This window comes from Anarrhichthys ocellatus, unplaced genomic scaffold (assembly GCF_004355925.1).
Source record: "Anarrhichthys ocellatus isolate YVR2014 unplaced genomic scaffold, GSC_Weel_1.0 scaffold31, whole genome shotgun sequence".
Taxonomy (NCBI): Eukaryota; Metazoa; Chordata; class Actinopteri; order Perciformes; family Anarhichadidae; genus Anarrhichthys; species Anarrhichthys ocellatus.
The window spans coordinates 4,426,829-4,442,030 of NW_022280061.1; the positions used below are offsets into that span (position 1 = coordinate 4,426,829).

Sequence of the window (15,202 nt, forward strand, 5' to 3'; positions counted from 1 at the left end):
GAGAGAGAGAGAGAGAGAGAGAGAGAGAGAGAGAGAGAGAGAGAGAGGCAGAGAGAACATCTTTACATCCTCTCCTTGACAAACAGTATATTTCCTCTAAACACCTTCCAGTGGATCAACATGAGCACATAGACCCTAAGCTGTGACCACAGTGACAGATTTAGTCCACACACCCAAAACATCAGGTGAAGCACGCACACACACACACACACACACACACACACACACACACACACACACAGAATAACTAATCTCCATAGCAACACTAAATCGATGGTGGTTTCATCACTCTTTGAACTTCATCTTCTTTAGCGCTGATTTGTGTTGATCTAATAGTAAGAAACCATCTGCCACATAGCGCGCTCATTTAAATACTGTTCGTGAAGAATAACAGACATTGTGTCAGAAAGGATCTGCATTGCAAATGCAGCTTGAGTAGAGGAAAGAGGAGGGGAAGTATGAGAGGAGGCTGAACAAAAATGATTAAGGGGAGGAAGGACATGTCCAGGATAGATGGATGGGAAAATGGATGGACTTGCCTTCCCTGAGCTTTATTTCAATACACCATCTAAATCATAATGCTAATTGATTTTAATATGGAAGACTTGAAATTCCTACATAAAACAAAGAAATACAATTAGAAATGTGCACTCTACTGAGTGCACATTTCCACCAGGTGTGTCTGTATTTACCACGACTGTATCGTGTGATTGAATGTGAGGCGTCGTAAAACACTTTACCTTCAAACTTCAAAACAAGCAGCGATGAATGCAGCCAATCGGATCAAAGTTGTCATATAAGGCACGTCATGCAATCTTGCCAAAAACTAAATTAAACTCATCAGACTTGAGTCGGCAGCCATAACTGGCCAGTGTCGATGATCTCATTATGCAGTTTGCTGCAGCACAATGCCAGATTAGCTGTGGACAGACACAGAGGCGCACACTCACTTACTCACAGGACGAGTGCACACATGCGACTGATGGAATGATCCTCTTGGCAGAGATAATAATAGACACCCAGACAGTTCCTTACTCTTAACCAATGAATTCAATTATTAATTGTACTTTTAATTCTTGCTTTTCATTTCATTATGACACAGTCAATGCATACATGAAGAGGAATATAGCCTAACAATGTGTATTGTACTTCTTTGTTTGTTTTGTTTTTATTTAGACACTTTAAATCTCCACCTCTGCAAACATGAGTGTGTGCAGCTGGATGCGTGGGCAGCTGTTTCCTCAGTATGTACACATTATATATACAGTGTTGTCTTGCTGCGTATAGCTTCTCTTTCCAGCAGATCCCCAGATGCTGTCTATCCATCCTCACCCCCAAACATTCCATTGATATTCAGTCATTAGCAGGTTGTTAGAGGCTCACATTCACAGTATATGCAGTAAACGCTGCTATCCTCAGTAGAAGTGCTGTCCCTGAGCCTGTTATCTGAATGGCTTATTTTGCTGTGAAGGAAAAACCCCTTTGATGATAAGAAGGAGAGAGACGGAGAGAGAGAGAGAGAAAAAGAGGGATAAAAAGAGGAAGAGAGGGAATGAGAAATCACGCTTCAACCAGAAGGAACCCTCTTAGTGGTCACGTGTACACTCTGGGTTCGCAGGGCTGGAGAGGCTGTTGTGCAAGCAACAGACTGCTGATGGCAGAAGCGCTTAAGAGGTCCTGTTAGCAGACGAGGGGTCCATCCGACTTCCCCCTAAGCCACTGCCCCTGCCTCTGTGACTGTCTGTATATGCCGTGAGTGTGTGCACCCTTACATAACACCACAATTCCCACGGTCGTCAGCACAGTATGGAGCTTCCTCCTCACCTTAACTTCGCCTCCCTTTGAACAACTACAGTATCTTACTCTCTGTCCATACATCCATCGCTCATCCTCACTGCTGCACACCAGTCAACCGCAGTCCTCCTGAGGCTTGGTTCTTGTGGGTGAATTTAGTTTCGAAGGTGTCTACTTTGAACCGAAATTTACATTTGAATAAATCTTCAACAGTTTGCACCCCTGGGCGCAGCTCTCTGCTAAAGTCTCCTAGTGACTGAGAAATGAGAGGCACTCCTCTCTGGCAGCTGTGATCCTGATCTGTCCGCTCCTTTCAATTCTATTCGACACTCGAAAGACCTGAGAGCATTTTGTGGAGGTGATGGTAGCACGTCCCTGCCTAGGGATGATGGTGATGATGGTGGTGATGAGAGAAGAGTAAGAGATGTGCGATGAGAAGAAGACGATGTGAGGAAGAAACAGAAAGAAAACAAATGTCATGGGTGAGTGTTTGTGGAGCGCGGGAGTGTGGGTGTAAAAATAGGTCTTTGCCATGTGAGCTGCAGAGCAAGCGCAGAGAAACGAGAACTCCCACAGACACTCGCAAAAAACGTACCCTCATTGTCATCCATGCTCTCTCTCTCTCTCTCTCTCTCTCTCTCTCTCTCTCGTGTGTTGTGGCTCTGCACCAACGTCCGCTTCATCAACGGAATGGAATTGTTTTTATCTGTTCACACACAAATCTGCAGTTTGTTTTCATGGTGAAGCGAGAGGTTGTTTGGCCTGAGTTCTTAATCTGGTGTTATTTTCAATTATATATTTTAGATATGTGTTTTCCCAGCATTTGTACAGGCTTATCACATTATTAACACGCATGCATGCTGCTTTGTGGGAGATGAGCGCCTGAGTTTTGCTGATGGTGCCTCTCAATGAAAGATCAGAATCAAAGGCATTACTAATCATGTTCTGAAAATCACAGTCTCATGAAATGTTTAGGCAATTACAGGATTACGTAAAGACAAGAAGACATTTATTTTATTTATGCATCTTCACGGGTACTTGTTATTTTGGTGTTTATTTAGGAGTCACTGTTGCCGGAGTGAGTGAGTTAAAGTTATTGTGTCAGCAGTCATTCATAACGTAGTGTTGAAATCAAGTTTCTGGTGAACCTGCAGGATTTCATTTTGCGTGGAATCGGAGCCGGTGGCAGCGATGACGAGCGTTAAGAATAACTATATAGAAATAACCAATCTTCTTGTTGATGGTCCTGTTTGCTGATGTCGGTCATATCGAGGTATCAGTATTACATTGAGACCGTTTCATAACATGTTAAAAGTTCCTCACAGCAACGTAAGCTCATGCCATCAGGAACACATTCTAGACTTTCTTTATTGAAAGAGAAGGAAGTTTGCTTTTATCCCATGAAGCCAATTCAACTTGTAAACAGCTACAGTACAAGAAGTGGTCACTTTACCCTTTTTGATAAATGCACTTTCACTCGGATACTTTTCAGAATTGTCACACATTTTCTTCTAGTTGACTCTCCTTTGGGCTCATTTTGGTTTTGTATTTTCTTTGCAATCCAGCGAGTAGCTTATTGTTGATAGCTATAACAGTTCTAGCCCCACTCAAGCCAATAAAGAACATGTGCTTCTTATCAGTTATCCAAGATTACAGTCTATGCTTTCCTCGGCTGGCTTGTTGTTTATTTTCACAAATCCGTGCTCCAGACGTCTCCTATTTTCTCCTGCTTTTAACTTCTGGATGCTGTATCCCAAAAATACTGTCAGGAAACAGCATTGTTTTGCCATTTCCAGCAGACCAATCACACGACCGGCTGACAGTGAAACCACAGCAAAAACTCTCAAGGTAACCAAGTAAATATTTCATAACTGGAAAAAAAGGCAAAAAGACAAGAGGAAGCTTTTCCAATGCTGGTTTCCACGCAAGTGCTAACTTCAGCCATCTAGCTTTGGGCCCGGCAAGCATGACTCTCATTAAAAGACTTAGCCGGCTTCAGTAGGAGGCAATTACTCTTCAAACACTAAACAAACTGCCCAGGAGGGGTGATTAAGTCTGCTTACACACATCAAACCCACCAACACACACAATTCATGAGCTTAAACGATACATACACTTATGATAATATCGTCTACGCGAGTGCACACACATGCAGACGTCTCAACAAGATGAGGACATGCAGCTGAACTATTGCAAATCCCAAGAAATGCAAAAGTAAGAAAGAAGAGGAGTTGAGGGAAAATGCTGCAGACTGGATTTTTAAACAGAGAGAGAGAGAGGGAGTGGGGGGGAGAGAGGGGGGGAGGAGGAGGAGGAGAAAGCATGAGTCAGCAGTCTGCCAGAAAGAAGGAGTTGAGAAACAGAGGAAGGGCTCACAGGATTTAGCTATCACTAGAGCCCTGACAAAAGAATGTCTGGGCTCACTTCAGTGTGTGTGTGTCTCTCTTTCTCTGCAGTGTGTGTGTGTGTGTGTGTGTGTGTGTGTGTGTCTGTGTCCTTTTCTCTGCGGTGAACATGAGGCCATCCAGTTCTGAGGAATTTGTGTAGAAGCACAGCAAAGCGCCGGCTTCTATCTCTGTTTTGAAAGAGATTTGCTGAACAGTTTTGCTCAGAGACATAAATACTTGAATCTTTAAGGAATACTTCAACATTTTGGGAAATACGCTTCTTCGCTTTCTTGTCATACATTTAATGAGAAGATTGATTCCATTGAAACCAAAAGAATGAAGTGAAAGTTAAAGCTCTTGGCCTGGTAGCATGGATGTCTATTGTAACAACTCGTTTTCATGCATCGCCTGGGAGCCCTGAGAATATTCACGTGTGCTGCAATATTAAACAACTCCCTCACCTGAGGATTTATATTCACACGCAGAAAAAACAGATGACAAGTCTTTGGGGAGAAAAGGGGAGCAGTGTCCTCTCTGCTTGTGCTGATTTTATGATTTACCTTTAGCACCTCAAAGAAGAGACACTGGAGACGTATCTTCCTTTAGAGGAAACAAAGCAGAACGAGAGATGTGGAAGTAAGAAACTAAAAGTAAAGAAAGAAAGATGAGAATATCTAAACTCTGTGTCCTTGTGATGTCTTCCTGCAGTCCACTTATTTTCAGCACACCTGATTTCAATAAGAGCTTTGAGACGCGAGCTCAGGTGACGCTGTGCATTTGGTTTGGCACCAAAAACGACCACTAGGTGCTGCCAAACTATTCACATTGACGTCATCGGAAAATCTTGCTGGAAGTGTCTGTAACATTATCTGCGAGCAAAATAAAGTGAAGAAAAGTCAACCCACAAACAAGAGAGGAGTCATCCGTCTCACTTCAGTCAAAGAACACCTCTGGAGTGACGGTGGACAGAGACAGAGCATCTCCAGAGAAGACACATCACACTTTGCCAGGAATGCCTGGAATTCCACTTCTCATGAGGCCTTGGTATTCTGAGCAATTGCTGTAATAAGGACAAACACTGTCCTTGCAGGTACATATTTGCCCATGAATGTACCGTTTTATCATATTTGTGGAGGTGGGAGCACTCAACACAGCAACACGTGATCTACTGAGCTTTTTCCAAGACTAGTTGTCCAGTTGTGGAGCCTTACTGTTTGAGAGATGTTGCCTTTAGCTGTATTTGATTGTGTGTTTACGTGGGTGTATCTTTGTGAGGTGGGTTGAAAGACTTTCTTTTTTCCCTCCATATGTCTGCTCTAAAGTTCTCTTCTCGGTTTCCGTTAAGAAGTAAGTTGCCCACGGTGGTCAGCAAGGCGCTGAGTCACAGTGAGAGTTGAACTCCAGACAGATGGAAGTAGTTCGGCCCATACTACTGTCCTGGCTCAATGTAACAGGATTGAGTCCAATCTGTCTACAGCTCTGCTGCCGGGCCAGATGCCCCATGTCTGCCATCTGCGTCTCCAAAGTTCCTCAACTCACAACTTCACTGTGACGCAGACTCTTCAGCTCGCTAGACATTCAATGAAACCACAGACTGTAAATGTACTGTTCCAGTCTTATCTTACTCACACACACACACACACACACACACAGTAATGAAAGAAGCACTCAGATCTTTACTAATACAAGTGAAAGTCCTGCATTTCAGTAAGTAAAAGTACAGAAGTATGTAAATACCAAAACTGAAAGTACTCATTACGCAGTAAGGTCCATTTCAGAATAATATATCTTTTGAATTTAAAGTATTGATGCATTCGTGTCAGCATTCTTTTAATGAGGCAGTAAAGGTGGATCTAGTTTCTATACTTTATACACTACTGGGTATCTTTTAACATACTGTATACTTCATAGATCCTAATTTATTTGCTGATTATAGTTTGCATCAATAATCTAAATAATCTGAAAAGTAACTAAATAAACTTAGTGGAGTAAAAAGTACAATGTAGTAAGTGTAAATTAGAATACTGTGGAATTACTCAAGTAAAGTACAAGTACCTCAAAATGTACTTCCCTTCCTTACTTGTAATCACTAAAGTCTTTCAAACTACAAACCTCCAGTTTCATAACGCAGGCTCTCTGTCATTGTTTGTTGTCTCCACGCCCGAGCCGAGATAACCCCGGTGACATCATCAGAACACAACTAGATAACCCCGGTGACATCATCAGAACACAACTAGAAGGTACAAAAGTCCCAAAGTCTCCATAAAGTCATTACAACATTTTCAATGATATTACTGTAAATCCCCTTTTACCTGAAAATGTATATCTGATTAACATTTGACTTTGGTGAATATGGTCATCACTGTAATGATAGAGCTTCATCCAGTGCCCTCTACTTTAGGTTCACCAGCTAGAAACTAGAGCTATAAATGGACAGTTCCATCCACTGGACTTCACATGTTCAGTAGCCTTATAATCAGAGCATCAGTTGCCACGTCAGGAGCAGATTATTATACCCAACACCCCATCTAGTGGCATATTCAGGAATCATAACTTGTGTTTTATTTAAACCAGACTGGACTTCATTTGGCCTCTAGATGGTGAGACATTAACTCAACCACTGCTTAAACGGGGCCTTATGGGACATGTATGGTATATTCCATCATAAATGTATGTATTTCATGCATGCATATTGTTAAATTTAGCATAGAAACAGGCAGTGTGAGAAGTTTTGTTTTGGTGTGAGCTCAGTGACGCTGTCTTGATTTTGTCCATTTAAGGACAAACAGCTGTGTCCCCTGTGTGGCCCTACTGACGTAGTCTGGCTCTCTGCTTTCACAATACGTCTCGGCAAGAAGACTAGAAAACACCACACACACTCTCAAACAACTGGGTGAGCGACACACACACACACACACACACACAGAGAGGAGCACATGTTAAAGGAAGAGTCCTGGTGGGTGGTATGGTAGTGATTTGTCCATTGTCTCTTATTATTCTGTATCCCGTCTCTTTTCTTTCTTCCATTGTCCTTCTGTGTAACGCTTTCACAGTGTCGCAGTCAATAGTAACAAGCCACAGTTTTTATTCAAATACGCAGTGAAGATTATATCTGTTCAGTTTATGGACTGTGTGCACACACAGGCACACATCAGGTGGGCTCATGTTTAGGTAATGTCATCATGGTAGGAGACATCTGTACGAAACAAAAGTAAGAAAGTGTCATGTAAAGCCCACGAAAAGCATTTTCAGGTCAACTTGCATTTCATTTTGTCATGAAGCAAATGCTGCCAAGCCTGCCTGGTGCTGTTATTGGTTTCAGGCTGGATTTGCTTTAATCTAAAAACGCTAACAAAGCCCCAGAAGGAATCTCTGTCCTTAACTTCAAGGTTCACAAATCTTTATGCATAAGGATTTCCATCACCAAAAGGAAAGGATGATCGTGAGTAACAGCCGCACTTTGCTCAGTGTGTGTGTGTGTGTGTGTGTGTGTGTGTGTGTCAGCTTAGGTTTGTTTAAATTACTAGAATGTCTTTCCAAGGCAGAGTGAGAGGGAGAAGGGATGAAGACATAAACAAAGCAGTGTGCAGATGGACAGCAGCTGCTGAACAGACAGACACAGCCCACAGCCTCTTCTTTGAAACTTCATGTAATATACAGTGCAATATATTTTCCTCTGCAGTATTTTGAATAATGCAATAAACTACTGTAATTATTTAAGAGTCTCTATGACAAAACACACCCAAAACAAATCTTTAAATCAAAATCCACTGAACAAAATATACAGTAGAAGGTAAACGCTGCAAATGCTTTTTACCAGAAACCTGAAAACAGTTCACGTCTCAAGCAGGAGAGGCTGGTTACGCTGCAACATATCATGGATGTCCTCAATGGTCTGGACTGGTTGTCCATTTAGTTTGACTATAACGTCAACTTACATGAAGCCCTCCTCTGAAACACACTCATTAAACTGTGTGTATGTGTTTCAAAGGCCATTCAGGGGGTAACCATGAGCAGGAGGCGGAGTAGTAGAAAAGTAAAACAAACAGAAGTCCAGCGATAAAGTGAGCAAGAGTCAGCAGAAAGGTGCTGATCCCAGGTGAGAATTACTGTCCAGTGTCCTGGATGAAGAAGAGTGAAGGAATAAGGAGCACTGGTCCCAGTTATGTGGCAGAATGTGTGAGAGGAAGCGTATGGTAGAAGGAGAGAAGTTCACTGATTGGTTGGTGCGTCCAAAAGGGAGTCAGGGATTGAGGGAGCTGGTCACTCTGAATCCCGCTGGACCTCAGAGGCGTTGGCTCGACAGAGAGGACAGGTTCGGTTCGCCTGGAAGGAATGAAAACGTAAACATCCTGATGCCTAAAAAATGTCTATCTTTACTTTTGATTCCTCTAAAAACAACACAAACGTGTAACGTAATGTTGGATAAAGCATGTGACCCATCAGCAGACAGATGCTCCTTTCTGTCACAACAACCACTGGGGTGTGATTTAGTGAGTAATACTATAAAACATCCACTTCACAGACATCGGGATCTCAAACAACAAAGACAGAAACTATTTGCTGTTACGTTCTATGTGCTGCTCAAGCTTTGACCTCTGACCTTTGCTGGGTTTGGTCTGTGACTCTGTGAGGAAGCGTCTGATTCTGTCTGAGGGTATAGCGAAGGATATCCCTGCTGTCACTTTCAGAGTGTTGATGCCTATCACCTCACCATCCTGAAGGGAACACACACACACACACACACACACACACACACACACACACACACACACACACACACACAGTAAAAATGTGACAAGATCTGAAATACTGTCCAAGTCTTGGTGTTTATTTAGGACAATATATTCAATATATGGGCTAAAATATTATTTTGATTACTACAAATATGATCTATTAGGTAAATTGTGGATAGTTTAACACATTAAATATTGCTATACACTGTATAAAGGCACTTGTGCAAAATCTTGCAATTATTTATGCAAATGTTCGTCTAAAATTCTGACTGAACTGACATTTTGCTTTTACTTCATTCGTTCTTTGAATCGCTCAACAGATCTCAGAGGCCTATGATCGGCCTATCAGCGGAGAGCTTCATTACTGTCTGTTGTGTTGTTTTGGGTCGATGTTGATGCAATGAGTGATTTATTTTAGCATTTTTTTCATGTAACAGGTTTTTAATTGTTATGTGTAGAACCAATATTTCAAATCAAATCATTTTTTGAATTGCAGAGTCAAAACATCCCATATTTTCACAGAAGTGTTGGAGGACAATAAGCAGTAGCAGTAGTTGTTATCATGTGTAAATATCATGTTATGTGATGATATTGTTGGACTCTCAGCATACATTTCAGCCCAATGTGGTAACAGAGTTTTATAATGTTGGGATCATAAGCACATATGATTTATTTTGTTTTGTTAGTAATGTATGGACCTCAATCAAATTATCAAGTTATGAACTCTACTCACCAAGTTCACAAGAGGTCCTCCAGAATTTCCAAACTTCTCACAGAAAAGATGAAATATGAGACAAAGACAAACACATCCATTCTTTTGACGCATATCCAAACGACCAAAATATATAATATCCATATAAAACAAAAAGATCTCTAACTGCATCTGTCCTCAATGAATGACCTGTGTGTGTGTGTGTGTGCGTGCGTGTGCGTGTGTGTGTGTGTGTGTGTGTCTGTGCGTGTACTTGCAACATAGTGAGGACCAAAGCAAGTTCTTTAACCACAGAGTGAGGACATTTTTGGAAAGTGAGGACTCCTCACTTATTCAAAGGCCTGTTTGAGGATTCAGACTTGGATCTACGGTTCAGGTTATAATTCGGGTTGGGGTTACGCCTTTAGTTGTGACGGTTGAGGTTAAGGTTACGGGTCCCTAGTCAATGAGGGTTCTTACAAAGACAGAAGTACAGGGGTATGTGTGTGTGTGTGTGTTCTTGTGACCTCACATTAATAATAGCGTCAGTCTGGATGTAGTCTATGTCTGAGTCCTTGATGCCCAGCTCCTTGCCGTCTCTCTGAGCGGTGCTGACGATGCCGGTGGTGACGGTGTTCTGCAGGGCGAACGGGCTGCCAATAGCAACCACAAACTCCCCCGGTCTCAGATCAGCTGAGCGGCCCAGAGACAGCACAGGGAGCTTTCTCTGCTCCAATATGGACGGATCAAACATACCAACACAGACAGCAATGTCAGAAGGAGACACATTGGGAAAGTTGTACAGAGAGAAAAATGCAAAAGATGAAGGGACAACCGGGAGAGAAATGAAGACGTGTTTAATGCTGACAAAACTGTCCAAGTATTTGAGATATGGGTGTGAGAATACACACATCAGCACCGTGTCTGAGTCAGAGAGCTGGTGTTTCTGAAAGTATCTCGCTGTGTCAGAATGTCTAGAAGAAAAGTGTCTGAAGTTGGAAGAGACACGTGTCAGGCGATGGCTTGTTGTGCAATAATGCAGAATGTGTATTTGTATTAGGGTGGAAATGTCTGTAATGTAAAGATGTTTTACATCCTTTTGGATAATGAAAGTGGTTATGATGTCTTCTGGACTTGACGTAAACGCTCTCACCTGGGGATCGACCTTGATCGTGGCGATGTCCGCCTTCCTGTCTAAGTCTCGGACCGAGGCCTCGTAGGCGTCGCCGTCGTGGAGCTGCACGCGCAGCTGGGGCCTCCCGGTCACCGCGGCTTCTGTGGTTACCACGTGAGCGTTGGTCACAATCACACCTGAGTGGGTCACAATGAAACCAGAGCCACTGGAGAGACGCACGTGGCGACCAAACAGGGGATGTCTGGAGACAGAGAGAGGAAGGAGACGGAATGAGAAAGAAAGGACAAAAATATTCTCATCTTATTTTGGGTCCAGGTTGTGTTGAATTTGTATCAAGTTTCTATTCATCACTTAATGAGCACTTTATATATATATATATATATATATATTCCAGATAATAACACAAGAATATTTACAAATTAAAGGTTAAGGAATAAACTTCTGTGATGTTTGTTTCATACGCTCTGCTAAAACACACAACACTCCCTCCTGCTTTAACATCTCTCTACACAGACACGTGCCACACCTTATGAACAGTTCGATGTGGACAACAGCAGGAGCTATCTTCTCCACTACGTCAGCGATGAAGTTGAATTTGTAGCGAGGGCTGCTGGGATGGACCTGAGGACGACCTGTTGATGTGAGGAAAGCTCTGCATTAACACATATACTCACTCACTCACTCACACGTACAGAGATAACTACAATTATTCATATACTGCTATTTACAGTATTTCATTTTTTTAAATTTTTTTAAATTTATTGTACTATATTTGATCCCTTTAAGGGGGAAATTTGTCTCTGCATTTGACCCATCCCTGTAGGGAGCAGTGGGCTGCCAATGACAGGCACCCGGGGAGCCTGGGGTTCAGTGTATTGCTCAGGTACACTACGACACGTGACACGTCCCAGTCGAGGATCGACTGGGACGTCAGTAGGAGAAAGACTCATCTTCAGGAGGATCCTCTGCATCTTTTTCAAGTTTTCCAGTCAAGTGTAAAATACAATGGAAACTATTTCCAAAGTATGTTAGAAAGATATTAACAATTCCAGATTAGGGCTGCAATGACGGATCATCTTCATTATTGATTAATCCGTTAATTATTGTCTTTGATGCATTGATTATAAAACACTAAATAGTGAAAAGGCTCCATCACAGTTTCCCAAGTCTTCAAACTGTTCTTCTGTCCGACAGTCACTGTTCACTTTACAATAACATATAAAGAGAGAAAACATTGATATTGATCAAGTGGAAATTAGATCATATTTGGCAGTTTTTACTTGATTTCTTTCAAGAAAATAAAATAAAAAGTAATCTTCATCATCATCAGTCATTAGTAGTGATTTGATGAGGTGGAAGCCCTGCAAAGTATTTCACCTGGTTGATCACCAGAGACACATGTATAGTCCATTTAGGACGTTTTGTGCATTTGTTTGATCATTTTCCCCAAACGCTCCATGTGTAGCCCTCTGACCACCCAAAGCTGCCCTACCTGCGCTTGAAGGTGCGCAGGGTCCTTTGTGCACTTGGCTAAGTGCGGGTCTCCTGTTCTTCTCGGCTTTACGGCTGGCTGCTCTCATCTTACACATATTACCATACGTTTTCCCGTCGCTTCCGCACACTCCATGCTCCTTCTTACACCGGCAGATCCCCTTGTTGCCTCGCCGCCTCCCCGCAGCGAGCAGCTTGCACTCCAAGCCATCCCCGCAGGGCAGGTCGTTTTTGCGGCCGCAGGGGTCCCCCTCGCGCGGTGAACACGCCAGGCAGCAGTTACATCTATCCGGGACGTACCCGCCGGGACAGCTGGGGCTCGGACAAGAGCTCACGTCGCAGCGGGAGGCGCACTTCTCAGAGCGCACAGCTCCGGTGAAGTCGTGCGTAAAGAGAAACGCCGCTGCGAGTAAAAGTAATCGCATTGTGATGAATTTTGACAGCGCCATGGAGCTCGGATTGATTTGATTCATTCCTTATATCTTCATATTAAATGCCTGTATCCAGCTGTTCCTCTGTGTTCTGAATAAAAAGGCTAGATAAAACTCTCCACTGGTTACTTCTCTCCACACATCTCTGGTGCTGTTTGCTAAATGATTGGGTCTGTGACGCTCGCGTTGTCAGCTCTCTGTAGTTTAACTCTGGACATTGCTGAGTCATACGTGCCTGCATATTTTGACAACCTAGTGACTGTACATCTGCTAGTTCTGTGAGCAACATCCGAGGAGCCACTCAGGAGGAAACTGACGCGCACCATCTAGCGGGGACAAACCGCATTAAACACACATCTAAAGCAGCCTTCCGATAATGGTTTAAGACTCCTTCACTGCTCTACAGCTGTCCTCTAAAGTATGGCGTACATTAATCCAAATTCACATGAGCGCAGTTATTTTACACGGATTTGTTGAATGACATATTGAAACATGGACATAAAAGAGATTATATTTCTGCAACTGTCAGCGATTCTACAACATCAAAATGTCTCAAAATGTTAAAATAAACGACTTAAAAAAAAGAAAAAAGAAATGTCGTTTTATTAATTATGTTCAACTGTTATCTTACCCCTACAGCGGTCTCGTCAGGAAACCGTCTGACTCAAGTCATCCGAGCTCCGCTGAACAAACCTTTGTCAACATTGTTTGAAGGCAACAAACAAGATTCAAATTTCCCAAATTTTATTTTTTCATCTGTTAAATATACAACTTTTCTTATACAATCATCGAGTTGGAATATAAATTTCAAGATGCATACATAAGAAAACAGAAGGGCATCACTGGTGTGAAACAGCGTTTTCCGCCTCGTGTGTAATATAAAGGGCACAGGTGAGGGGCCGACCCTCGCGCCACAACGTTCAAGAGAAAGCTGCTGACCAGCAATTAAATACATTTCACACAAGAAATACATTCATCGTTACAGCGTTCACTCATGTTGAAATGTTTCGGAGCAACAATCTGAAAAGAAGACGTAAACAGATTACATTCAAACGTGTTCATCATCGTCCTCCATCCCAACATTTCATATTCAAGTTTCAACAATGTTAACAATTTCCTTGAGGCGGTTAAATACTCCTTCCACAAACAGGTTTTGGCAGTAGTGAGGGGTGAAGACACTGGGTTTGTGTTTGTTCAACAGATGGTTTTGAGAGCTACCGCTAGGTAAAGAGCAGTGTGACCCAGCTCTGTAGAACCAAACACCTCCAGCAGTGCAAGTTCACATCTATCTGTTCATAAGAACTCCTACAAGGCAAAACAAACAGTTTGAGACTTAATCCCAGGCGAGGGACAACACTGTCCAGGATTCAAAGATAAATAAATAAATCACTTTCTGGAGAGATCTGTGAAACCTTTAGATTCCCAAACATACGGGACACATTCTTCTTTGGCCATTAGCGCCACTATGAGACCTTGCAAGGTGCTTCAGTAGGTACTTTAGGTAGTTCAAAAAAATCCTTTTTGCCTTCTAACAATAAACAAAGCCCAGATTATCCTATCAAGTCACAATGGTAACCACAAACAGACCCCAGGTCTCTAGGAGACAACGGTAAACCAATCTCTCAAGCTCCCGAGCTTCTCTTCACGACGTGGAATGGGGCGAAGCAAAGTTTCTTCATCTTACTCTCCGTCTCACTTCTTCCGCGTCGTCATTTCTTCTCTCGGCAAAGAAACAGGAGCAGCCTCCAGTGCAAGGACCGCGTCTTCTCCCTCGCTTCCTGACTTCAGGAGAAAAACAGAGCTGCTGCAGAAGTCTCTCCACAGCTGCCCTCCTCACTCATCTCCGACTACCAAGAGGTGAAAAAGGGGCGCTTGCAGTGGAAGGTTTGTGTGAAGGCGTTGCCAAGTGTGACCACACGTCCATGACCGCCTGAGCGGCTGCGCTCCACCACCACCCGGGGCATCTGCACCAGATGGATGGGGCTCTTCCCGTCCTTCAGCGCCTGGGTCAGATTCAACACCTGGAGACAGAATCACGATGTAATGCATACAGAAATCATGTTGCATTCTGAGTACTGGTGCATTGCCCCATTGTAATTAGGTTACAATGGGTAGTGATGCGGTTAAAAAGGAAACAACTAAAGTAACAGAAAGTAGGGCACAGGAGAGAGAAGGGAGAGCAGGTAGGATATACAAGACAAGAACAGAGTCAAACAGAAAACTCACCTGTCCCCTCATTACAGACATCTGCCTCTCAAACATGGTTTTATCAAAGCCTTTATCCGTCTGAAGAGAGAAACAATAACTCCTGTTATTTATAGAACTATTAGATAATCTCAAAGGGAAGAGGAACGTTTTAAGGGGACTCGCACCTTGAACATCTCATAGAGGTCCTCACAGAGGTCCTGGACAAAGTTCATATCCGACAGGCGGGACAGCACCAGGTCTCTGGTCTCCTGGGAGAAGGTCACCTTAGCCTGGGGGAGCCATGCCCAGTGGAACGGGTCTGATGGAAGGAGGACACAGTTCTCTTTGTC

General features: G+C 43.0%; 2 protein-coding genes across 4 annotated transcripts in view; both read right to left on the minus strand.

The window, feature by feature from the left end:
* Nucleotides 1-8,337: 8,337 nt before the first annotated feature.
* On the minus strand, nt 8,338-12,967 carry LOC116392878 (serine protease HTRA3-like). 3 transcript variants are annotated; one of them, XM_031864689.1, is made up of 7 exons: nt 12,236-12,967; nt 11,270-11,375; nt 10,762-10,984; nt 10,141-10,335; nt 9,651-9,683; nt 8,785-8,899; nt 8,338-8,507 (listed from the first exon to the last, which is right to left on the minus strand). In XM_031864689.1, the coding sequence occupies exons 1-7, from the start codon at nt 12,705-12,707 to the stop codon at nt 8,467-8,469; spliced, it is 1,185 nt and encodes a 394-aa protein (XP_031720549.1). In that variant the 5' UTR covers nt 12,708-12,967; the 3' UTR covers nt 8,338-8,466. The 3 variants fall into 3 exon arrangements, with proteins under 3 accessions (XP_031720549.1, XP_031720550.1, XP_031720551.1); XM_031864690.1 differs by lacking the exon at nt 9,651-9,683; XM_031864691.1 differs by lacking the exons at nt 8,785-8,899; nt 9,651-9,683.
* Nucleotides 12,968-13,093: 126 nt separating this feature from the next.
* The window catches only part of pi4k2b (phosphatidylinositol 4-kinase type 2 beta), an 11,583-nt gene continuing 9,474 nt past the window's right edge, over nt 13,094-15,202 (minus strand). Inside the window, exons 9-11 of the mRNA XM_031864821.1 lie at nt 15,038-15,171; nt 14,892-14,951; nt 13,094-14,686 (exon numbers count right to left, since the gene is read on the minus strand). Of these exons, the coding sequence (XP_031720681.1) occupies nt 14,513-14,686; nt 14,892-14,951; nt 15,038-15,171 (368 nt within the window). The 3' untranslated portion in view covers nt 13,094-14,512. The remainder of the gene's footprint in view (nt 14,687-14,891; nt 14,952-15,037; nt 15,172-15,202) is intronic.